Source organism: Equus przewalskii, chromosome 18, assembly GCF_037783145.1.
Source record: "Equus przewalskii isolate Varuska chromosome 18, EquPr2, whole genome shotgun sequence".
NCBI lineage: Eukaryota > Metazoa > Chordata > Mammalia > Perissodactyla > Equidae > Equus > Equus przewalskii.
The window spans coordinates 34521115-34546775 of NC_091848.1; the positions used below are offsets into that span (position 1 = coordinate 34521115).

The 25661-nt window shown below is 49.1% G+C and overlaps 1 protein-coding gene across 2 annotated transcripts; it reads left to right on the forward strand.

Moving 5' to 3' along the window:
• The first annotated feature begins 1130 nt into the window (after positions 1-1130).
• Positions 1131-24369, forward strand: PIGZ (phosphatidylinositol glycan anchor biosynthesis class Z). Of its 2 annotated transcripts, none has more exons than XM_070582598.1 (3): positions 1131-2038; positions 18062-18275; positions 20579-24369. In XM_070582598.1, the coding sequence occupies exons 2-3, from the start codon at positions 18152-18154 to the stop codon at positions 22144-22146; spliced, it is 1692 nt and encodes a 563-aa protein (XP_070438699.1). In that variant the 5' UTR covers positions 1131-2038; positions 18062-18151; the 3' UTR covers positions 22147-24369. The 2 variants fall into 2 exon arrangements, with proteins under 2 accessions (XP_070438699.1, XP_070438700.1); XM_070582599.1 differs by having other exon boundaries at positions 1211-2038; positions 18065-18275.
• Positions 24370-25661: the final 1292 nt, after the last annotated feature.

Sequence of the window (25661 nt, forward strand, 5' to 3'; positions counted from 1 at the left end):
TACAGGAATGTTCAAGGTGGTTTTATTCACAATATGTCAAAACAAGAAACAATTTAGATTCCAACAACAACCCAAATGTCCTCTTTTGGGGTCCTGAGAGGATCCCTCCCCACCAGCCCAACTGGGTCACTCCCCAGGCCCCCCACCAATGTCCAAATGGATAAACAGCTTATGGTATAGGCATACAACGAAATACTACTCACCAACGATAAGGAGGGAGCTACTGATACACAAACACATGGATGACTCTCAAAAGCATTGTGCTAGGGGCAGGCCTGGTGGCGCAGTGGTTAAGTTCCCACGTTCTGCTTGGACGGCCCAGGTTCACCAATTTGGGTCCAGGTGCGGACATGGCACCGCTTGGCAAGCCGTGCTGTGGGGTAAGATGGGCATGGATGTTAGCTCAGGGCCAGTCTTCCTCAGCAAAAAGAGGAGGATTGGCAGCAGATGTTAGCTCAGGGCTAATCTCCCTCGAAGGAAAAACAAAGCATCGTGCTAAGTGAAAGAAGGCAGGCACAAAAGAACACATTCTGTATGGTTCTATTTACGAGAAATTCTAGGAAAGACAAAGCATAGCGATAGAAATCAGACGAGTGGTCGTCTGAGGCCAGGGAGAAGAGGGATGATGGGTTGACTGCAAAGGGGCAGAAGGGAATTGGAGGGGGGGCGGTAACGGAAACGTGCTATATTTTGAACTGGGGCGATGGTTAGCCCGGTTCTTCGTTTGTCAAAATTTCGTCTGTCACAGAACTGTACACAGTACTTAAAATTTCTGGTATTCACTGTATGTAAATAATATCTCAAGGTAGTTTTGTAAAATGTGAGGGCTGCTGTGAAGCATAGAAAAGAATGCACGCGAAGGGAATCTGCTCAGAACCTTCCAAAAAACACTTGATTTGGAAGGGAGAGACCTAGGCTCTGTGCGCCAGCTCAGCCTCAGCCGAGAGGCTCAGGGAAACGTTCCCCCGCCAGGGGGCAGTGTCGCAGCGGCCGGCCGGCCCCCTCGCTCGCTCCCCAGCGCCCGGGCCTGGGCAGGGACCCTGCGGGACCCGGCAAGCCGCAGCCACGCCGCGGCGCGCCAGCTCCGCCCTGGAGCCCGCGGGCGGTGGACGCTCATCCGCGGAGGGCCCGGGGGTGGGCCCGGCGCCGCGTCCTGCGCCGTGCAGCCTGCGGGGTGCGGCCGGCCGGGGGCGTGGACACCTGCCCCCGCGCGCGTCGCCCCGCCGCCTCCAAGGGCGGCGCGTCGGAGAGGGGAGCCTGGGCTCCCGGGCGCCCAATGACCTCCCTCCAGGCCCGGCTGTTGGGTGCCCTTGGGCAGTCGCCCGTGCGCCCCCCGCGGAGCGCGGCAGGGAAGCAGTGCCCGCCGCTGGCCTGTTTCCAGCATGACAGGCGCCGCGGCCGGCGGCGGCCCGGAGTGAGCGGTGTCCCGGGTGAAACCAGACCTGCTGCTCCGGCGCGGCGGCTCCAACCGGGCCCGCAGACAGCCGCCGCGGCGCCGTGTCCTCCCTGACCTCTTCCCCTTGAGAAAGCAGTCCGTCGTAGTCGCAGCAAATCCCCACCCGCGTAGAACTCAGAAATTTTCGTTTTGAATGACAAAAGAAGTATAGCCTAGAAATGTTTTGCTTAACCGTCCCTCTTGCTGGAAAGGCGGCTCGCCAGGCGTGGCTTGCCACGGAGAGGGCTGCTAGGGGGAATGAGCTGGAATGCAGAGAGGGAAGAGATCAGTCACTGCCCGGCGTGCCAAGGCCCAAGGGACACCGGACCCTCCATAATGACCCCACTATGGCCACTGCCCTCCACGGGCCTGGGGGGACGCACTGCTGCGGCCCGATGCGCCCGCCTGCCGGCGCGCTCGTCTCCAGCCTTCTCCGCACACCCCGCCCCGCCCGGCGCACTGCGTGGTTTGCCTAATTCCCTGGACCCGGCAGAGAGGCGGCCGCGTTGAGGACACGCGGAGCCCGCTCCCGCCCTCCGCCCCCGGCGGCTCAGGGCCACCCGCAGTGCAGGCGGCGCAGGTGCACCCAGAGGCAGCGCGCGGGTGAGTCGGCCCAGCAGCTCCAGGAGAGTTGACGGGGTCGAGCGGGGGGCGAGGAGGGAGGAGCTGGGAGACAGCAGTTGTTTCCATTCCTACCTTTGCTCGCTGCCGAGAGAGCAACAGGTGCTGGAGATTGGGGAGCAGGCAGGGGAACGATGGACCCCCGCGTTCTCGCAGGCAGCTTTCCCCAAACCGGGGTCTGCCATCTCTGAACCTTGACCTGCCCCAGCCTAGGGGAGACAGGAGGCTCGTGCTGACGTTTTCTCGAGAAGGGGAAGGGAGGCCATGGGTATATTCCACTTTAGAGCGCTAGCTTTGGACCCGGACACAGGCCTAGACTTTCTTCTGCTACCAGCTGGTGGTGTTGGGTGGTTCCGTAACTTACCGAGCCTCACTTTCCCCATCTATAAAATGGGAATATAATAATGCCACCTCCCAGGGTCCTTGTGAAGATGAAACCAAAAGATGCTGCAAAGTGCTGAGCACGCAGCCTGTGGGCACAGAAAGATACGCGTTATTTTAGCGGAGAAGAATCTCCACTCCGGCCTTGCGAGGTCCACTTAGGACCAGCTCTGCCCTTCCGCAGAGTGAGAGATGGGCCTCCTTGCCCAGGAATCTCATGGGGGCACGGAAAACGGCAAAAGCCCTGTGGACAAGGATGCTCCAGGCGACCCTGCGGGCGAGCACCTACTGCTCTGGTTGGTGGCCGTCCCAGCCTTTGCATGGGATGCACAATCTGGCAAGGACAGCTGCTGCTTTCCTTAAGGAGGATATCCCTCACCTTTCCTCCTGAAACGTCATTCTTCATCCCCAGACACCTCCGCCTCAGAAAACTGGGAACCACTGTCCAAATTGTTAACACCGGGAAACTCTCGGCTGCAGAGCAGAGCGCCCATTTTGCAGATGGGAAGCGGAAGGTCACGATGGTTAAAGGATGTACGCCAGTTAGTGGAGATACCTTGCTCTCCTCCACTCCCGCTTATGTGTGTTTAATGCTGTATTGTTGCATTCTCTGTTAATCATAGCATAAACATGGGTTGGTTCAGGCAACCAGAGGAAGGAAGCAGCCAGGGTCAGACTTTCTAGTGCTTCCAGGGTGGGGCGCCCTGCATGGTTTACCGTGGCTCCCAGGATGGAGGTGAGGTTGAAATGAGACACCAAACAGAAAAATGGACTCGGGAAAGCCACTCTCACCCTCCGGCCCCGCGAGGGACTCCGGAGTTTGGAACAAGATCTTGGCCTTGATCTTGCGTAGGATGGTCCTTGTGCATTTCCAGCCGGAGAAGACGCTTTTTGGCTGTTGCGCAGAGGCCCTCTTTCTCCTCCAACACTCCCGCCCCGCGCTGTCTTTAAAACCTGTTCCAAATGCCGGATCCCGAGAAGGGACCGAAACTTGGGCCCGCCGCCCTCTCCCGTAAACAACGACCTAGCAGATTTGTCAGGAAGAAGTTTTAAGTTTGAAGATAGGCACACTCCTTGGAACGAGCCACACGCGATGGCTGACACTCTGGACCATGCTCGTTCACAGATGTATCTCCGGCACACAGTGGGTGCCGGAGAAAGGTGGGGCACCAAGATCTGGCCCGGGCCCTCTGACTCAGCGAGAAAGACCAGCGAGTGTCTCTGCCCACCGGCGGCTGGCCGAGGGGTCTCCTTTCCTGTCCTCTCGCCCCACTGATGTGATCCCTTCCCCAGCTTCCCCCCGCGCCCGGCGCAGTGGTTTTCGCTTCGGTGTACCCCTGCCTCCAAGATGGTCTCTCCCTGCTGCCTGCCCTCACACATCCCCCGCACACCAGGATGCCCGTCTGTGGGTATCAGCAGCCGCTCCCTTCCCTGCCCCACAGTCGAATCTCTGCGGCCCTAGTCGCTCTCTCTTTATTCTGAAGCCTACGGCTGCCCAGCCCTTCCAATACCCATCCGGCCGCGGAATGCGCAGGATTTGGAGCTGGGCGGTGGGGGGGGGGGGGGGGGGGGGTGGCGGGCGCGGGGGGTGGTGCGGCGGCAGCTCCGTGTGCTTACATGCGTAGATGAGCAGGCTCGCACCCTGATTGGGTTTGGGTGAGTATTTGCCACGCCCCATGGTCTTGGCTCCGCCACCTAGGACACCCGGTTGGGGGCGAGCACAGGGACCACTCCTCCAGCCCCGGCCTCCGCAGGACCAGCAGCGGGAGGGTCTCTTTCTGGAGAACTCCAGCACTTGTTAAGTTCAATACCCCGCTATGTTACCATATCTTCCGGGGACCTTCGACTCTGTTCTTGACCTTGGCCCCGTCCAAGTGGACTCGAGGGACTGAGATGGATCTAAATGGATCCCAAACCTGGGGGACCTGAGCCAGGCAGGGCAGAGAAGCAATCAGATGGTGCCAGCGGTCCTTGCAGGGCGCAGTGCAAAGCCTGGCACAGGGTCCTGCGGAAAGGGGATTATGGAGGGCTTCCTGGGGGTCAGGGCAGTTGAAGCAAAATGGATAATGAAAGAAACTACTTCTTAAGTTTTTTTTTTTTCATTTTGTCTTCCCAACAGCCCTGAGGTAGGTACTATTGATATCCTCATTTTACAGATAAGATATAAATTGGGGTTCAGAGACATTAAGTGCTCTTTCGCCGTGAGCAAGTGACAGAGCAAGGATTTGAAACTGGGTCTACTCAGTGCCAAAGCTGCTCTTAACGTTCATGCTATAAGCATGTCCGGCGAAGGAAAGAATGTAAGCAAAGACGCCGAGCTGAGAAACAACGCAGAATACAGGAGGGGACTATGGAAAAAAGTAGTGTTTCTGGAGCACCAAGTTCTGTGCACAGAGGTGAGAGTGGAGGCTAGAGAGGACAGTAGGGACCGTGTGGGGCCTTGTAAGCCACAGTCAGGAATGTGGACTTGGTCGTGAGAGGCTGGCCCCCGACCCAGAGGTCTTACACAGGAGAGGAACGCACTGCCTCTGGCTGCAGCTCCCAGGGCGGGTGCAGGTAGGGGAGGGAAAGCAGAGAGTGGGCGCCATCCACTCTAGTGCTCGCTTCTCCGTATTTTTCTCATCATGCACGCGTAGAAAATGATTCTTTTTGTATGACACACTGGGGTAATAGAGGAGGGCGCTGTTTGCAGCCAGAGGTAACCCATCCAGGAACTCCAGCCCTCCGAAGTCCCTGCACAGCCACCCGTGGGGCTGAGGAGTCTCAGGCAACATGTGCCCCAGTCACTGCAGACCTGAATTCAGAGAGAGACAGTGGAGGATGAAGGACAAGAGCTGGGTTCAAGGAATGATTAGAAAGCAAAGTTAGTATCACATAGTGAAGGCATGAAGAAGGAAGATGACCCCTGGGTTTCTGGACTGACTAACTGGGTAAATGGCATTTCCCTCCCTGCTGCGGGGATCGTGGGGCAGGGCCAGTTCATGGGAAAATGATGAGTTCTCTGACTTCCACCTTCCAGATATCTCCCATCTAATGACCAACTTCTGTGCTCTTTACTCCTACTGTATTATGTAGTTACGTTCTTTTAGCATATGAATATTCTCATCCGTGAGGGCCTATTGCCTATAGCCACCTCTGATACCCAGTGGTCAGAGTTCAGCGCGGGAAGTAGAAGCCAGCAGAGGGAGAATTTATACAGGGAACTAGGTACTAAAAATCGTTAGGCGCGCTGGAAGAATGGGCTGTAGTTTGGGCCTTTCGGAAGGATTCTCTGAACACCCGGAAGTAACACACTAGAGGAGCTGCCATTTGTGTGGCAATCAGGCAAGTGTCAAGGCCACCTCGGAGCTCGGTCGAATTTAGTAACACAGCCCTGTTGCCGAGATCCCAGACGCCACCATAACTGCAGTTGTGTCTCGGTACCCACAAAGTTGGGACTGCGCACGGGAAAGCTGCTGCAGGAAAACCCCACGTGTCATAACCTTATTTGCCAGGAGAAAACAATGTAAGCTGCAGAAATATGGCCTGTTTCACATCTGCTTTCTAAATTCTCAAAACCTATTTTGCCTACCCCAACTTCAAGGGAATCTACGAGATGTAGCTTTTTGTTTCCCAGCCTTCTGTAGTCTACAAAGACATGCTAGAAGGAGATAGGAATCGTGGAAGGGATCCCTGTTGTCCAATGGCATGCAGTGGAAGGGCCTGAAGTGGCCATTGGGTTCGACAATTAGAAAACCAAGGAGGCTCTTGAGAGGGCTGTGTCCGTGCAGGGGTGGAGGGGAAAGGCAGACTATTGGGTAGAACCGTAAACCAGACAGGAGGAATGAATTCAGTGAATGTGGATGGTTTGAGGATTCCTCTGGAGGGAAGAGGAGACAGAGGTAGTAGATAAAGGGCACATGCAGTCTCAAGGAGAGTTTTGGTTCGCTGTTTTTCTAAGAATGGTAGAGAACCAGGGGCCGGCCCCAGGACCAAGTGATTCAGTTCGCGTGCTCTGCTTCGGTGGCCCAGGGTTTCGCCAGTTCGGATCCTGGCCGTGGACATGGCACTGCTCATCAGGCCATGCTGAGGTGGCATCCCACATGCCACAACTAGAAGGACTCACAACTAAAAATACACAAATATGTACCGGGGGGCTTTGGGGAGAAAAAGTAAAAACAAAAAAATCTTTAAAAAAAAAAGAATGGTAGAGAATCAAATGTGTTTATGGGTGGAAGAGAAGGTGCCAACTGAAGATAATCGAGGGGACAAGTGGATGCATGATGGATGCAGAGCTTGCAGCTGACGGGAGGAGATGCTCACGGTGTCTGGAAAGATGCTCATGATATTTTGCTAAGTGACAAAAGCTTATTATAAAGCAAACATTGTATGATCCCTTCCTGTTTTAAAAATATGTTGGATACACTGAAAAAATACTCACTGAATTGTCTGCTCTTGTAGAGACAAAACTCAATCCCACTATTGCAAGCCTGCACCACTGAGATGGAGCAGCGCAGGCCAATGGCAGAGGCTTGGGCAGGGTGTGTAGTAACTAGAGGGGCAGGATAAGACTGGGAGAGGGGCGGGGCCAGCCTCGTGGCGCAGCGGTTAAGTTCACACCTTCCACCCGGTTCTGACCCCAGGTGCCGTGTCTGCACCTGGGATCCGAACTACTTCAGGGGCCGGGGTTCGCTGGTTCGGATCCCAGGTGTGGACATGGCACTGCTTGGCAAGCCATGCTGTGGTAGGCGTCCCACATATAAAGTAGAGGAAGATGGGCATGGATGTTAGCTCAGGGCCAGTTTTCCTCAGCGAAAAGAGGAGGATTGGCAGTAGTTAGCTCAGGGCTAATCTTCCTCAAAAAAAAAAAAAGACTGGGAGACAGTGGGATGGAGGACAACAGACGTACACTCTTGCAGGCCCTATGGTCACAGGCTGACTTGCTCCATAGGTCTCATGCTCAAGTCATGATTCCCAACTCACTCACTTCCCATACACTGAGGAGCAGCCTGCCAATGGTTGTGGAACCAGCTTCAGAGGCCTAGGCATAGCATCTACCCATTCCATCCCCCCTCAAACTGTGGAGACGTCTGGGTTCCCCATAGTAGTCTTCAGCCACATCCTGAAAAAACACTAATGTGATTGCAACACTGGCCCCTTGTATTTCCTGTTCCCCTCCAAATCACTGACTCTTAAGTACATAACTTCCTTGAAAGTAACTTGACAAGGCTTAAACTAACTTAGCTTTTCTCAACCCCCGTCTTATCTCTCGACATGGTTATTTCTTATACCAACTTAAAAAATACATATCTTGTATTGTTATTGTACATGCATTACAAGTCTGGGACCATTTTTAATCATATTATTGGCTTCAGGTTTTTGGTTTCTTTTCTTTTCCGGGGATTGTTATCTATACAAGATAGATAATAATAAACATAAGAATATGTGGGCTGAACAAAAGGTAAGGAATACTCAGGCACGAAAGCAGGGGCCTAGAGAGGTATGCAAAGGACTCAAGTCAGCTTTGGACTCAAAGAGATATGCAAAAACAGGTGCACCTGAGCATTGAAGATGCTTGAAGATAGAGCCTGTGCCCACCCAAGAAGGATGTCTAACAGGAGACTCCCTCAAAGCTGTGACTCTAGAGGGATACATTTTCTGCATAACAGTGACCTAGAAATGAACTCTTCCATCTGCAGACAGCTGCAAGGAAAAGTGACTTTCTTGGATCTTTGATGCTCATCGAATTGGCGTGGGGGCTTGGAATCTCCCCTGAGAACTTGTCTCCACGAGCCTGCCCTCATATAGTTTTTCAGCCTGAATTCACATGCTTAGGCACCAACTCCCCCAAAAGAAAAACAAAACCAACAACCTGGAGCCGATAATAGGAGTACAAGTGGTCCCAGACTTGAAATGCCCCCAGGTGCCTGAAGAAGCAAGTGTAAATCCTTTCCAGTGGAACTCAGAAATGTGCCTCATCCCTGGCCTCAAAGAATTCCCACAGGTCATGTTCCAAAGAAAGTAATTCCCCCAAATAAAATAATTCAGTAAGTATGCAAGTAAACAAGGCACTTTGAGTGAGAACCAGTAGAAACAAGACAGTAAATTCAGATCCCAAAAAACTTTAGATGTCGGAATATTCAGATTTAGTATTCCAAATAAGTATGCTTAATATAATATAATAAATAAAAGAGCCTTGAAAAATATGACAAAATCACAAGCGGATGTGTAAAAAAATCAAACAACTCCTGGAAATAAAAAATATAGAATTGAAACTTAAAACTCAATAGATAGGTTTAACAGCTGATCAAATACAGCTGAAAGGTTGATTAGGGATGGGAAGACAGAAGAACTTACTTGAAATATAGCCCAGAGAGACAAAGATATGGAAAATATAAAATAGAAGTTAAGGGGCCAGCCTGTGATATGGTCGTTAAGTTTGGTGCACTCTGCTTTGGTGGACCAGGTTCATGGGTTCAGATCCCAGGTGCAGACCTACACCACTTGTCAGCCATGCTGTGGTAGTGACCCACATATAAAGTGGAGGAACATTGGCACAGATGTTAGCTCAGGGCTAATCTTCCTCAGCAAAAATAAATAAACAAACAAACAAACAAATAAATAAAATAGAAGTTAAAATGACATGGAAAATAGACCAAGAAGGTCTATCACACATTTAATCATAATTCTAGAGGGAAAGTAAATAAAGAAGAGGTAAAAGGCAATATTTGAAAAAATAATGGAGGATTACTTTCTATAGATGACAAAGGACTCTAATCCATAGAGTCAAGAAGCCAAAAGCTTCCAACTATGATAAAAAGAAATGCACACCCAGAGTCATATAGCGAAACCACAGAACATAGCATATTAAATATTAAAATATTAAATAGGGTTGGTCCCATGGCCGAGTGGTTAAGTTCGCGCACTCTGCTGCTGGTGGCCCGGTGTTTCGTTGGTTCGAATCCTGGGCACGGACATGGCACTGCTCGTCAAACCACGCTGGGGCAGCGTCCCACATGCCACATCTAGAAGGACCCACAATGAAGAATATACAACTATGTACTGGGGGTCTTTGGGGAGAAAAAGGAAAAAAATAAAATCCTAAAAATAAATAAATAAATAAAATATTAAATAATATACTGCATTTATAACGTAATGGAAATCGAGTACATAACTTCTAAACCGTTAGAGAAAAAGGAACGAGAAAAAAGTCAATCCAAAAGAAGGCAAGAGAGGAGAAACAGAAGACAGAAAAGGCACAAAAAAAAGAGAACACAAAATAAGATGGAAGAAATAAATATATCAACAACTGCACTAAGTTTAAATATTTCAGGGGCCGCCCAGTGACACAGCGGTTAAGTTTGCACGTTGGTCTTCACGGCTGGGGGTTCGCCAGTTCAGATCCCAGATGTGGACCTATGCACCGCTTGGCAAGCCATGCTGTGGCAGGCTTCCCACATATAAAGTAGAGGAAGATGGGCACAGATGTTAGCTCAGGGCCAGTCTTCCTCAACAAAAAGAGGAGGATTGGCAGTGGATGTTAGCTCAAGGCTAATTTTTAAAAAAGCAAGGAAAATTAGACAGTTTATTGTCTCATGAGCTATTTCAACACACATTTCTGTGATTTGTAGAATAAGCAGTGGAAAATCATTAAAGATATAAAAGATTTGAGCAACACAATTAACAAGCTTGATCTAATGAACATTTATGGAACACTACATGCAATAACTATAGAATATACAGTGTTTTCAAGCATTTATGGAATGTCTACAAAAATGGACCATTAAAAATTAAGCTGGCCCCGTGGCCGAGTGGCTAAGTTCGCGAGCTCCGCTCAGGCGGCCCAGTGTTTTGTTGGTTCGAATCCTGGGCGCAGACATGGCACTGCTCATCAGACCACGCTGAGGCAGCATCCCACATCCCACAACTAGAAGGACCCACAACGAAGAATATACAGCTATGTACTTTGGGGAGAAAAAGGAAAAAATAAAATCTTTCAAAAAATTAAATGCTGGAGAGGTGGGGGAGGGCTGAATAGGTGGAGCCAGAGGATTTTTAGGGCAGCGAGAATACTCTATACGATACTGTAATGGTGGATGCATGTCCTTATACATTTGTCCAGACCTATAGAATGTACCTCACCAAGAGTGAACTGTAATGTAAACTATGGAATTTGGGTGATAATGATGTGTCAATGTATGTTCCTCAGTTGTAACAAATGTGTCGCTTTGGTAGGGGATGTTGATACTAGGGGGAGGCTATGCATATGTGGGGGAAGGGAGTATATGGGAAATCTCTGAACCTTCCTCTTAATTTTGCAGTGAATCTAAAACTGCTAGGAGAAATAAAGCCTTAATCAAAAAATGAAATGCTTCGACCATAAAGCATTAGGCAAAAAAGAAATTACAATGGAATTAGAAAATATTTAGAACCAAAAGGTGATGAAAATATTACAAAGCAAAACTTGTGAAATGCAGTTAATACAGAATTTAGAGAAAAATGTGTAACCTTAAATAATTCTCATAGAAAACAGGCTCAAAATTAATGAGCTCAAAAATTAAAGGCTCAAAATTAATGAGCTAAGAGGCTATATCAGAAGGTTTAAAATAAAACAGCAAAATAACCCCCCAAAAAAGTAAAAGGAAGGAAAAAATTAAAATAAGAAAAAGAAATTAATTAAAAGGAGATGAGCAATTGCGTCGTGATGGATGGGAACTAGATTTTGGTAGTGAGCATGCTAGAGTGTATACGGAAGTTGAATTATAATGTTGGACACATGAAACTTCTCAATAAAATAAAAAAGGAGACAAGCAAAGCCAGAACTTGATTTCTTAAAAAGATTCATAAAATTGACAAAATTCTGGTGGAAATTATCAAGAAACAAAAAGAAGGCACAGGTAACCAATATTAGGAATAAAAATGAGTTAAGAATACAAGCCACAAATTCGAGAAGAATATTCGTCATGCAATAAATTATAAAGAATATATACAGGATTCCTACACATAGTAAGAAAAAGATGGACACACAATAAAAATGTCAAAAGGAATTCTACGGAAGAAGAAACAAAAACGTTCCACAAAGCATTTGAAAAGGTGTGCAATGTCATTAGTAAACAGCGAAACGCATGTATTTAATACCCACAAGATTCACCAAATCAAGATGACAATACAAGCATTAATCAGTTTGGACACTATATGAAACAATGGTCACTGTAATATCTTCTGTCTGGCAGGGACCTTTGGAAAGCAATTTGGCATTGTTTAACGAAATTAAAAGTAGACATACCCTATGACTCAGGAATTCCATTTTTAGGTACATACATCAGAGAACTCTTGTATAAGAATATTTATAGCAGCATTGTTGGAATAGAAAAAATTTGTAAACATCTGGAGATAACCTAGCAGATAAGCAACAGCAAGAAGGATAAATAAGTTTAAGGACATTCATCCGAGGCAAGACCAGAGAGCAACGAAAAGGAGCTACAGCTACAGAGAACAACATGGCGCATATCATTAACAGAACGTTGAGTAGAGAAGCTAGTTATTGGTGAGTTACATAGAGAATTATCCCGTTGCTCTAAAATCCAAACACAGTTACAAACACTGAATTATTTAGGATGTGATGGTCAGTTTTCTGTGTCAATTTGGCCAGGCGATAGTCCCCAGTTATTCAATCAAACACTAATCTAAGTGTTGCTGTGAAGGTATTTTGTAGATGCAATGAAAGTCCATGATCAGTTGACCTTAAGTAAGGGAGATGATTCTAGATAATCTCTGTGGACCTGAAACAATTAGTTGAGAGGCCTTCAGAGCTGAACCAAAGCTTTCCTGAAAAAGAAGAAACTCTGGCCAGTGGCATAAGCTCTCCCCAAGAGTTGCAGCCTGCCCTTCCTGACGGTCTGCCCTGCAGATTTCAGGCTTACCTAGGCAGCCCCCGCAAACGCATAAGCCATTCCTTACAGTAAGCTTCCTCAATATATATCTCCTACTAGTTCTCTTTCTCTGGTTGAACCCTGACTAATAGATTTTGGTACAGGAAGTGGTTCTAGAGGAACAGAATCTTAAGGATGAGTTTTCTGAATAGGTTCTGGGTTTTCTGGAATTGGTTCTCTAGTGTGGTTCAACTTAAAGGCACTAATAACTCTGTTTCAAGTGGTAAAGAGGGCACTGATAGTCCATGGATGGATGTGGCATTAGAAATATGAAAAATATCGTCTTTCAATACCCCAGGCAAAGTTGTGGGTGACCATGTACATGATACCTTTGGACATTTTAGTCAAAATGAGTATGAGATTGGCTTGTGGCTCCTACTTGTGCTGGATAAAGTGGGAAAAGAAAAGGATGAGCTCGGGGCTTCAAATTCCCAGCTCGAGAGCCTCATAAAATGATGCAAAAGCTTCTATGTTTGCCCTAAAAGAGACCCCTATCTCCTGTTGCCTGCAGGGCTGAAATTGCTGAAAACCAAACCCGGAATCTCTTCCTGTGAGTGGCTAAATTACAATGCAAACTGAATTTGCAGCCTCAGAGGGCATCTACTGTTAAAGTGAGGGCATTGATTGGGAAGGAAGGGGATCCTGAAAGTTGGAATGGGGAGATGTGGGAAGATCCTGACAGAGCTGGGGACATTGTGTCTGTACATTCTGATGAGTCTTTTTTTACCAGTAGAAGCAGAGCTTCCACTCCCATCTGGAGATTAACCCTGCATTTCCGGAGGAAACTGTAATAACCTTCCCTGAGATGATTGTCAAGACAATGCTGATTCTCCTCAGGACCCACACCCACACACCCCCTCCCCGCCCCATGCTTCTAGACCTACAACTAGACTCAGGTGCCAGCAAGTCCCTAAAGGTGAGGTACAAAGTGTAACCCACAAGGAGGTGTGCTATACACTAAAAGGACTACATGATTTTTCCCCATTTATACAGAGAGAAACCCAGGGGATATGAGATTGGAACACTAGAGTGGAGTTAGTGTCTAAGACCTGTTGGATGTTAGGGTGGAGTTATTGTGTAAGACTGCTCACACACCCCAGGAGGGTGCAGAGGACACGCTTTTCACCAAAACACATAGGAATACCTACAGAGTGGAAAAAACTGTTAATACTAGCAAAGGAATGATGTCCCACACACCCTTGCATCCTCACCCCACCAAGCCTGGCAGAGAAGAGGAAGGCTGTGACCCACCTTGACCAGTACTCTTCCTAGTTCCTCTAATTGGACCAGCTTGTCATGTGCCCAACCCTGAACCAATGAGTGTGGCTAGTGGGATGGGAAATGTTATTTGGCTTAAACCACTCAGGGTCTATACCTGGGTTTGGGGATGTGATAAAACTCCAAACCACACAGCAGAAAATTGTTGTTAGGGGTGAGGGATGCAGTTCTTGATACCAAACCTCTTACTCTTAAGTTTGAACCTCTTAATCTCAAGTTCGTGTGCCTGATGCACATGAAGCCAAACACTGAGACACTGGTGCTTTAAGATGGAGAAAAGTTTGTTCAAATTTGCCAAAACGAGAAGGCAGAGCATGGGTTCTCTCAAATCTGCCTTAACAAGAGAAGAAGGCAGGGGGTTTTACAGAGCTAACCGATGTGGCAGGAGGATTTTCAGAGAAACAAAGGGGTAATCCGAGTTTCTTTCCCTCCCAATAAGCCCCTGGGCAATCTGACTTGTAGGGTCAACAGCAGCTGGGGGCTGGTTATCTGGTGACCCTTGAAGGCATTCTCTTTCTTCTGTAAAACAAGCTCATAAATCCCTGTGACCCTTGAGTTACCCCCTGGGTTAAAACAGCAAATTGACAAGATTAACTTCTTTTCATAACAGAATGTTGAAAGGTAATCTTATTGAATATTTACAGTAACCCTCAGGAATGGCTTCACTCACAAAGTGAACACAATGGTTGGTAATTAATCCTTAGTTTCTGGGAAGAAATGCTTATCCTTAAAGAAATGCTGATATGGGGGAGGCAACATCACTATCTTTTTGTTTGTTTGTTTTGTTTTGTTTTGTTTTTGAGGAAGATTAGCCCTGAGCTAACTGCTGCCAATCCTCCTCTTTTCGCTGAGGAAGACTGGCCCTGAGCTAACATCCATGCCCATCTTCCTCTACTTTATATGTGGGATGCCTACCACAGCATGGTGTGCCAAGCAGTGCCACGTCCACACCCGGGATCCGAACCAGCAAACCCCAGGCCACCGAGAAGTGGAACATGTGCAGTTAACCACTGTGCCACCGGGCCAGCCCCAGCATCACTATCTTTAAGGGCATCATTCTTGGCTTTGGGACATTGTAAATGTTTAAAGCAGATACACAGTGCATGCTCAATAGGCCACATCAGATCCTTCTGGAAAAACAAGGTCAAGGTTGGTTTAGTTTTAAACCAAATGACTTCTTCATATACTCCAGTATATCTTACTGCTTGTCATTTACTCCTCAAGTGTAATGGATTTGGCATTTTATTCTAATCATGGAATAAAAGTTCTGTACTTAGAGAAAAGTTTCAAACACATGCATAAATGTATCTAGCATTTGGGACTAAACCAAATCCTGTTTATTTTTGTAGCCAGGATAAGTGCTGATTTCGAGGATCTCCTAGAGTGTCTGGAGCAGCCTGGATTTTATTATTTGTGCCTCAGAGTCATAATAGCAACCTCACACTGATCACTTACAAATGCAGGCTCTGTACACTAAGTGCCCCCCATGCATCAGCTCTTTAAATCTCCCTCAAGTCCTTGAGGTTGATGTTAGCGTCTGAATTCCCTGATGAGGAGCCTGAGGTTTAGGGATATAAGCAACTGGCCCAAGGTAACACAGCTACTAATGGCAGAGTCATTTGAACCAGGCCTGCAGGACCCCAAAGTCCGCGTCTCTATGGTGGATACTGTGCTTCCCCTCCACGGCTGTCTCCAACACCCCCGCCTCCCCGCCCTCCCCCAACCCTGCAGTATCATTTGCATCATTTGGGCTGTTGATGAAGAAGAATATTCTGATTCCACCTTTGCATCTCAGCACTAAGAAGTTTGGCCTCATCTTCTATCTGAAAACTCTAAAAGTCAGGATATTCACTGGCTCCGGAAGAAGAGTCTGTACGATTCAGTTGGAAAGTTTGAGCAGATGCAGCAAAACCTATCTTTCAAGCTCTACGTACGAGGTTGTAGTGAGTTTCAAGAGGCTCCTTGTCAACATCTGCCAGATTCCTGTTCTGTTGCTTCACTTCATCTGGTCTCCTCTGTTATGATGCGCTATCATACCTGGGAACAATAGCTGTTTAAGTCAGGCTTTAAAATATCAAAGTCGGGAAACAGTTACCATATGTATTTCTGGAGGAATGACAAACGTTGTTAGACTTGCTTTTCGGTTCAGCAGAGATGATACACAGGTGCTGGTATATCGGTCCGTCATGGAAGGGCTCAGATTCCCACTGATCCCCGAGTTGAGGGAGTGAGAATCCCCATCAAGAGGCGTTACATAAGTGTCTTATTCCATTAGGGCTGCTATCGCAAAATGCCACAGACTGGGTGGTGTAGGGGAGGACGACATTTCCTCTATCCAAAGTGGGTTCGTCTGGCCGGAGAACGAGTTAAATTCACATGAGACAGAATAGCAAGAGAAAATTAAACAAAGCTTTATGAGGAACCATGGCCCAGGGGCTCTCTTCCCGAAGGAAGAAAGGGCACCGAAGAAGTGGGGTGCACAGAGTGGTTATATACCCCCAAACAGGGTGTTTCACATGTGATTGAAATGGCGCCCCCCACAATAGTCACAAGATTGCCCTGTCGGCACAGTGCTTGATGGACACAGCAGGTAGTGGTCTGCTATCTCGGTGGGCGTAGCAGGAGGCAAGTCTATTGTCTCCAGATGGCGGGTCACAGGTAAGCTCAGCAATCAGTTCCTAGCCTAAGGAAAGATGCTTAATCCTTAAAGAAATGCCAACGTTGGGAGGGGGAGGGAAGTCAGTTATAGGAGGTTACCAGACAAGCACAATAAAATGCAGATTTAAGTCCTTGCCTTCGGCATTGATTAAGAGTTTCTAGAGGGGCTGCCCCGGTGGCACAGTGGTTAACAGCGGTTAAATTCACACGTTCTGCTTCTCGGAGGCCCGGGGTTCGCTGGTTCGGATCCCAGGTATGGACATGGCACCATTTGGCACGCCATGCTGTGGTAGGCATCCCACATATAAAGTAGAGGAAGATGGGCACGGATGTTAGCTTAGGGCCAGGTTTCCTTAGCAAAGAAAGGAGGACTGGCAGTAGTTAGCTGAGGGCTAATCTTCCTCAAAAAAAAAAAAAAAAGAGTTTCTAGAGAGAAGTTCATCTCCTTTCTTCTTCCTGGTACAAAGAGAGAGGCACCTTTTACAGATAGAGATTTACCTTACAAATGTAAATGTCTCCTAACAAAGGGTAAGTAAATTCTACTTTTCAGTTGCTTTCCTGTCTGCAAAGTAACTAGCCTCAAATAATCATCATGCCAAAGAGACATACCTTGGGGTGGACATTTCCAGGTCCCCACAGTGGCTTATAAACAACAGAATTGGGGCCAGCCCAGTGGCGCAGCGGTTAAGTTTGCATGGTCCACTTTGGCAGCCCAGGTTCGCTGGCCTGGATCCCGGGTATGGACCTACGCACTGCTTATCAAGCCACGCTGTGGCAGGCGTCCCACATATAAAATAGAGAAAGATGGGCATAGATGTTAGCTCAGGGCCAATCTTCCTCAGCAAAAAGAGGAGGATTGGCAGCAGATGTTAGCTTAGGGCTAATCTTCCTCAAAAAAATAAAAAATAAACAACAGAATTTATTTCTCACATTTCTGGAGGCTGGGAAGTCCAAGATCAAGGTGCCAGCACGGTGAGGGCCCTCTTCCTCATTCATACTTCTCACTGTGTCCCCCACACGGTGGAAGGGCTGAGGGAGCTCTGTGGGGTCTAATAAAAGAACGCTACTCTCATCCATGAGGGTTTCACCCTCATTACCTAAGCACCCCCAAAGGCCCCACCTCCTGATACTGTCCCATTAGGCAGTAGGATTTCAACATACGAATTTGGGGGAGGGGAGGACACAGAAACATTGGGACCATAGCAGTAAGTTTCCATCACCTTCCAAAAGGGAGGTTCCGGGGTGTGTGAAAGTTGGAGGGAGTGACTGGAGACAACGGAGTTGAATGTCATTCATTTTGGCAGGGAAATGGATGAAATTCATTGAGGTTCCCAAGTTTTCGGCAGTGCAGGAGACAGGCCGCCAGGCTTGCCTGTGGATCGGAGCTGGTGAACAGGCTGCAGCTGTGAGACCCAGACTTGGAGGCACCCTAATCCTATTTGCAAATGTCATATTTAGGTACCTAGCAAAATGTCATATTAGCAAATACCATATTTAGCAAATGTCATATTTAGACACTTAGCAAATATGGTTAGCAAATAACCAGGTTACTCAATAGAGGCCTCAGTTTCCCCATCTGTAAAATGGAGATAATAAGACCCACTCTCCCAGAGTGTGTGGGAAGGATTAAATGAGATATGCATGTAAAGTTTCTGGCACTTAGTAAATAGCTTCTATTATTATTAACATTTTCATTGTATGTACACCCATTTTGAGTTTGTTCAGAATTGGACATATTATACTTTACATTATAATAACTAACAAATGTTATCCTCAGCAGATGCAGACCTGTGGAACCAGAATTGCATCTGTAGCAGCTGGGAAGTCATTCTAGGCTCTTGGCCCAGTGTCTTGGCCCTGATCTGATATGAAGATGGCAGCCAGGGTGCTGTGGGGCAGCCTCAGCCTGCTGCGCCTGGTGTGGTGTCTCCTTCCGCAGACAGGCTACGTGCACCCGGACGAGTTCTTCCAGTCACCCGAGGTCATGGCAGGTAAAGCTCCCCAAGTATGGTTAAGATAAGTTGCAGCAAAGTCTGGTTGAGGAGCTGATGGGATATTTAGTGAGGAGGGAGAAAAATGTCCGTGTAGATGAGCAGTAAGTCCACGAGCCTCTCTGGAATGAGAACTTGGGAGTGAGGACTTCATCTCCTTCCTAAGGGGTGACATTGACCTTCTAGATGATACTAATGAAATGCTCTCTGATGTTTTCCTGCTTGGACCAACAGTTACAGGTCATTCGGAATGAAAACTGTTCTGAGCTTCTCAAGGGAAGAATTTTAGAGTTGGGCTTCCCCAGTGGTTAGGGAAGCTCACACGGTCTGTGGTTGAAATAATGAAACTTTTCTTCTGTAGGTTCATGTAAGGGCTGAGGGAATCCAGATCTAGAATGCTCACTTGTTAGAACTTATCTGCTAGGTGGCATAAGACACATTATCAGGATGGTTGCCAAAGACCTTGAGGCTTTTCAGATGCTTGGGGCACACTGCTTCCTCCTCATGGTTCAAGATGGCTGCTTCAGCCCCACCCATCAAGTCTAAAACCAAATCTTTTCAGCCACCGGAGAAGAAATGGGCATGCCTGCTCTCTTTAAGCGCATATTTTGAAAGTCACATACTTTTTGCCCATTTCCATCCCACTGGTCAGATGTATCACATGACCACACCTAGCTTCAAAGGAAAAATAGAGTCTTGATACCTGACCAAATGCCCAGCTAAAGAGACTAAAGAAGCAGGAGGGAGTGAATATTGAGGAGACATCCAGCTATCTCTGCACAGAGCTCAACGGGGGAATTTTTTTTTTTAAGTTGAAAGGTCCAGTCTTCTTTTCCACACTTTTTTTTAAACCTGAGCCAGTAAAAAGCAGCCAGATTGATCTGATCTTAGATTTTCTGTTTCCCTTTCACCTTCTGACATAGAGAAAACATCCAAAAGGCTGGAGGAATAAGAAGGGGAAGCAAAGAGCCCTAAACAACCAGCGAGGTTGTCAAGCATGAGATGTTGTGGGGCTTGGAGCTGAGGTGCAGAAATTAAGAGCTCGTTTCCCTCGCCGCCACCCCTCTGAGCTCTGGGACACTGGGGCACAGGGTCACATACCAGCCCCAGGCAGCAAGTATTTCTTTAATTACATAAGTACTGCTTGAATACTTTCTCCTTATAAAAAATTTAAGTATCACAAACTAAAGTTACTTTTGACTCTAACCACAACTGCTTAGTCCCTTCCCCTCTTCTCACACTGCCTATCCTGGGGACACTCATAATCACAGAGATGGGTTTTTGACTGACTTTGGAGACTTAAGGACTCCAAGGAGGGGCCGGCCCGGTGGCGCAGTGGTTAAGTGTGCATGTTCTGCTTCAGCAGCCCGGGGGTCACTGGTTCGGATCCCGGGTGCAGACATGGCTGTGGTAGGGGTCCCACATATAAAGCAGAGGAAGATGGGCACAGATGTTAGCTCAGGGCCAGTCTTCCTCAGCAAAAAGAGGAAGATTGGCAGCAGATGTTAGCTCAGGGCTAATCTTCCTCCAAAAAAAAAAAAAAAGAAATCCAAGGAGAGGAATGGAGCCTCCGCCTGCTCCTCCCCTTACACCCTGTCCAGGGCATATTGTCACCTCACTTCCCAGGCCTGGTTCTTCCTGCTCCCTTGACAGGTGGGGCCTCAGACGGGCTGAGCTCCCCTATCATTTCTGTTGCCGCAGGACAATCGTCACAAACCTGGCAGCTTAAAACTGTTAGTCCACAGTTCTTTAAGTCAGAAGTCCGGCACAGGCCCTCTGCTCAGGGTATCACAGGGCTGAAATCAAGATATCGGCAGGGCTGAGTTCTTATCTGGAAGCCCTGGGGAAAAATCTGCTGCCCAGCTCATTCTTGTTGTTGGACAAATTTAGTTTATTGCAACTACGGAACTAAAGTCCCCGTTTCCTTGCTGGCTGTCAGCCAGGGGCTGCTCTCAGCTCCCAGAGGCCACCCACATTCCTTGCCAATGGCCCCCTCCATCTTTAAGCCAGCGATGGTGCATCAAAGCCTCATGGTTTGACTTTCTGACGTCCTCTTCTGCCACCAGCTGGAGAAAACTCTGCTTTTCAAGGGCTCGCGTGATTATGTCAGGCCCACCCGAGTTATCTCCCTGTCTTACAGTCAGCTGTCCCCTGCAACATAACCTAATCCCGAGAGAAAAATCCTTGGTCTTCACAGTCGCAGGGATTCTGCGGGGCTGAAAACTCTTGGGGGCGATCCTAGAATTTGGTCTACCATATTCTCTGAGCGTGGAACTGGCTCCCGTCTGCTTCTCTCTCTGCAGAGGACATCCTGGGCATAGAGGCCGCACGGCCCTGGGAGTTCCACCCCAGCAGCTCCTGCCGCACAGTGGTCTTTCCACTGCTGACCTCTGGCTCTGCCTTCTGGCTGCTCAAGCTCTGGGAAGAGTGGGGGCCGTGGCCTGGCCCAGTGAGTGGCTACGTGCTGCTGGTGGGGCCCCGACTCCTCCTCACTGCCCTCTCCTTTGCCCTGGACGTGGCTGTGTACCACCTGTCCCCTCTGTGGGGGGCGGAGCGCTGGAACGCCCTGGTCCTGCTGTCTGGTTCCTATGTCACCCTGGTCTTCTACACAAGGACCTTCTCCAACGCCATCGAAGGACTGCTCTTTGCCTGGCTGCTGGTGCTGGTATCCCCCCGTGTAGCTTGGAGCCCTACTTCCAAGAAGCCTGCTCCAGGCCTGTGGTGGCGCCACTGGCTCCTCGGAGGCACCGTGGCTGCTGGCTTCTTCAATCGGCCCACCTTTCTGGCCTTTGCTCTGGTCCCCCTCTTCCTCTGGGGCATTTGTGGAGCCTCGAACCCTGGCTTCAAGTCGCTGACCCAGGAAGCCCTCGTGTTGCTCCCAGGGGCGACCCTCACAGCAGCGGTGTTTGTGGCTGTGGACAGCTGGTATTTCTCCAGTCCATCTAGACCCAGTACCCTTGTCCTTACACCTGCTAACTTCTTGGGCTACAACCTGGATCCTCAAAACCTGGCGAGGCATGGAACACACATGCGGCTCACTCACCTGGCGGTCAATGGCTTCCTGCTCTTCGGTGTGCTGCATGCCCAGGCCCTGCAGGCTGCGTGGCAACAGCTGCAAGCCTGCCTCCGGACCTTTGCCCAAAGGGGCTTCCTGAGGGCACTGGCTGCCCGGAGCCTGCCTTCCAGGCCCAGGGCTCACCTCCTGCTCATCTACTTCATGCCCATGGCCCTGCTGTCGGCCTTTAGCCACCAGGAAGCTCGCTTCCTGATCCCCCTTCTTGTCCCCCTAGTCCTGCTTTGTAGTTCACAGACCCAACCCGTGCCCTGCAAGGGCACCCTGGTCCTCTTCAATGCCCTGGGTGCCCTCTTCTTCGGCTGCCTGCACCAGGGGGGCCTAGTGCCTGGCCTGGAGCACCTGGAGCGGGTGGTTCATGCACCGGTACTCCCGAGCGCACCTACCCACTACACGCTGCTCTTCACCCACACCTACATGCCCCCCCGGCACCTCCTACGCCTCCCAGGCCTGGGGTCGCCCGTGGAGGTGGTGGACATGGGTGGGACAAAGGACCAGGTCCTGTGCCAAGCGCTGAACAACTTCACCAGACAAGCAGCCTGCCAGGTGGCCGGTGGGCCGTGGCTCTGCCGCCTTTTTGTGGTGACCCCTGGCACCACCAGGCCTGCCGTGGAGAAGTGCAGCTTCCCCGTCAAGAGTGAGACGCTCCTGTTTCCCCACTTGACCCTGGAGGACCCCCCAGCCCTGTCCTCCCTGCTGAGTGGGGCTTGGAGGGACCATCTCAGCCTTCACGTCTTGGAGCTGGGGGAGAGGCCTGACAATATAACAGAAGAGCCACTGCCCAAGATTCAGCCGTAGGTGAAGGTGCCACTCCACCTTCTATGTGGGAAGCTGGGCTGGGACAGAACCCTCATTCTCTTCCTTTCCTGTCCCTTCCAGAACCCCATCACTGCCTCTCCTGTGCACAGCCTCTGGCTGCTCTACCTTGGGGTAAGCTGGCACCCTCTCTCCCGCAAAGACCAAAGATCTGACCGGTCATGGTCCTGATGCCAAGGTCCCCAAAGAACCTGGTGGAACCAATGGCGCCTAATGTCTGTTTCTGCCATATTCCTTCTAGCCACTGTGATGTTTTAAATATACAACAGCACCTGGTTGTGAAGAGACAACGGTCTGCTAGTGACATTCCCGAATGACTTCTCCCAAAACTCCCAGGAGGCCTTACCTCTGGCTGTCTTGACAACCCTTTGGCTTCCTAGATCCCTGGGAGAGGCAGGGTGGCGATGTGGAGAGAGTAGGTAGCTCAGATTCAGGGGACCCAAGTTCCAGTCCCTGGTCTGCCACTTACTGGCTGTGTATTCTTAAGAAATCCCCTTCCGCCACCCAGCCTCAGTTTCCTAATCTGTACGATGGATCAGAGGATCTCTGTGGTGTCTGCAGCACATGGTCCCTGGCTAGACAGGCATGTCTCTCCCCGAGCTCTCTGAGCAGAGAAGCAGGTGTGGTGTGGTATTTAATGGCATGTTGGTGCCTGCTGTCTCAGTGTTCAGTAATTACCAAAACAAGTAATTCTGGAACTTTTCTCCCCACTCTCTTCTACTCCTGTCCCTGGAGAGGTGGTGGGACATTTCTGCATCTCACCCTTTACGGATCATTCTCCAAGATTTCGGAGCTCAGATGTTCTCTCTCCTCAGCCTGCCCCAGAGGGAATGGAGAACACATGATGCTCAGTTAGTATCCCGCGGCACTTGAGGACAACCTGGCGCTCCCACAGGCCTTGTTTCTTAACTGTGGTCTGGTCACTCTCCAAGTTCAAAGCACCTGTCTGAAGCTTCTCTTCACAGGACGGAGAGCAAACCCCATGCCAAACTAACCCCTGCTACTCTGGTGGAAGCCACTACACCCCTGGGCATGTTGCTCCCACAACATAGCGTACCCCTACCCAGTCCACTGGGAACGTGAGGAGCTGTGGCACTCAACTTGTTCTCACTCTCCCTCTTCACACCCCTACCATTTCATGAGAACAAGAGGCACCCAGGGGGCCAGCCCGGTGGCACAGCGGTTAAGTTTGCACGTTCTGCTTTGGCAGCCAGTGTTCATCAGTTCAGATGCTGGGTGCGGACATGGCACCACTTGTCAAGCCATGCTATGGCAGGCGTCCCACATAAAATAGAGGAAGATGGGCATGGATGTTAGCTCAGAGCCAGTCTTCCTCAGCGAAAAAGAGGAGGATTGGCGACAGAGGTTAGCTCAGGGCAAATCTTCCTCAAAAAAAAAAAAAAAAAAACAGGAGGCACCCAGGCCACAGAGATCAGTGAGCTGGAGGTCAGTGCAGAGCAGGAGACCAAACCTGTACAAATGACCAAACCTGAGTATTTTTCTAGTTCTTCCTTCTGCGGGCTAATGCCTTGGGTCATCTCAAAGCTACACCCTTCACAGGCATGCTGCTTGGTGGCTGCTGCTAGGGTCTTAGTGCCACGTCTCCCTCATGACTCCGACCCAGGGGAAGAGGAAAGTCAGTAGTAAGTTGGTAAATGTTTAGCAACCCATTCTCTGGGGCAAAAAAGTCCCAATTTGTAGCATTTGCCAATTTCTATGGTGTAAGTACTCCCACCATAGCTGATTTCAAACTACTAAAATGATGTTACTGAACTCCGAGCTGGGAGATGCCAAGGATCGGCTCTCGTGAGCCAGTATAAGCTGGCTCTAGCACACTTCTGGACATTTCCCTCCTGTAAACTCTATATACCCACTCATGACAATTCATTGTTCCTGTGGTCTATGTACGAACCTGATTGGTCTTCCTACTCTTACTGCTTAGCATCATCTCTGGCACATGATAAGCATGTTATTTGTTTACTTTGCAGCCAAAGATGGCTTTTCTGCCCAACAGATAAAAACCAAGTGCTGCCTTGGAGACATCCCAGACTCTAGGGTCCCAAACTCCTCTGGGCCTCTTGGGATTTCTGCCTCTTCCCTCCCTCAGTTGAGTCCATGACCTCAGAATTCCCTGGAGGAACCGTGGGTATAGCAGTCCACGTGGATTGTGATGATCTGAACTTTAATAAATTTGTCCATAAAGTGTTGGTGTCTAGATCTGTGTGGCATCAAGGTGTAAGTCGGAATTGCCCCGCAGGATAACGGGGTGAGTTGCTTCCATGCTTCACTTTCTGGCGGAGCTTAGAAGAGTTTGAAAGGCATGCTGGGAGACTGTTGCCGCTGGGGGTGGTGGGAAGAATTTAGTCTGTTTCTTGACTCATAGGGTAGCTGGTGGGATGGCAAGCCACTGACTACAAAGACTGGAAACTTCTCCAGCGAAGGGGCAGGCATCCAAACCAGCTCTAGCTGAAGGAGAAAGGACCCAGTTCTCTCTCTCTGCTCCCAGATTCCTACAAAATGGAGAGAACTTAGTTCTTAAACACTTCTTCCACAAGAAATAAGCAATTGCCCCCTTCTCTAGCTTTCCTTCCTTTCTTACAAAACGGTCAATTTATTGAGAAGCTTCATTGCTTCCTCTACTGCTTCCCTTTCTGTCTCTGGTCTGGAAAAAGACCCAACAGTGAGTGTGCTTGTTTATGCTGAGGGTAGGGGGTTGGGCTGGGACTGCTAACATTCTGCTGCTCTGATATCCAGAGTCATGAGTGGGATTGAGACCAATGAGGCAGACAAGGCAGTAGAATGAACAGACTCCTCAGGCTCCTCACTGCCAGGCTCAAAGGGGAAGCCAGTGAATTGCCTCTGCTCTGGGAGATGGAGGATTTGTCCTCTGATGGGAAGACAGGAAGATAGGACGCAGGCCAAATCAGAACATTGGCCATTAGGAGACTGGGACTCCTGGCTTCAGAGAATATTAACATAGCAGCACCTGTGATGGGAAGCCTGGAGGGTGGGATGTCAAACCAGAAGTCTGACCATTAGGAAAGTGGAGGACAAGCTACTTTAGCTCTCCATCCCCAGGGTAGGTCTACGGCTCTATCTAGCTCCCTCTCTGTGACTAGCAGAAAATCCAGAGTATAAATTCTGCTTGGTCACCAGCCTAAAAGCTTCTCCTGTGGTTTCGAGGTTGCATGATTAACTGTGCAGTCTAATTAGAGGCTATCAGAAATTCAGTCAAAAGCCTCAAATGACAGGGCACTTCTGCGTACAATGGATTTCCTAATCATGGGCCCATTAGCTAAAGACCATAGTCTTTAGATTGTAACCCAGACCCTCTACAATGGGGAACAGGAATCTAGGTACTTTGTTCCATATAGGCAGAAGTCCTAATGCCCAGTGGTGACTCTGTAAGGTCATGGGCAACTTAAGAAACGGCCTACACTTCCTCACAAGAAAGTGGTTGTAAAGAGTAAATGAGATAACCACATAGAGTGCATGAG

Excerpts from the sequence above, each read along its gene's own strand:
- PIGZ (XM_070582598.1), top strand. The coding sequence starts at position 18,152 with ATGAAGATGGCAGCCAGGGTGCTGTGGGGCAGCCTCAGCCTGCTGCGC. Across the intron at positions 18,276-20,578 it reads GTCACCCGAGGTCATGGCAG|AGGACATCCTGGGCATAGAG; the intron begins GTAAAGCTCCCC and ends CTCTCTCTGCAG.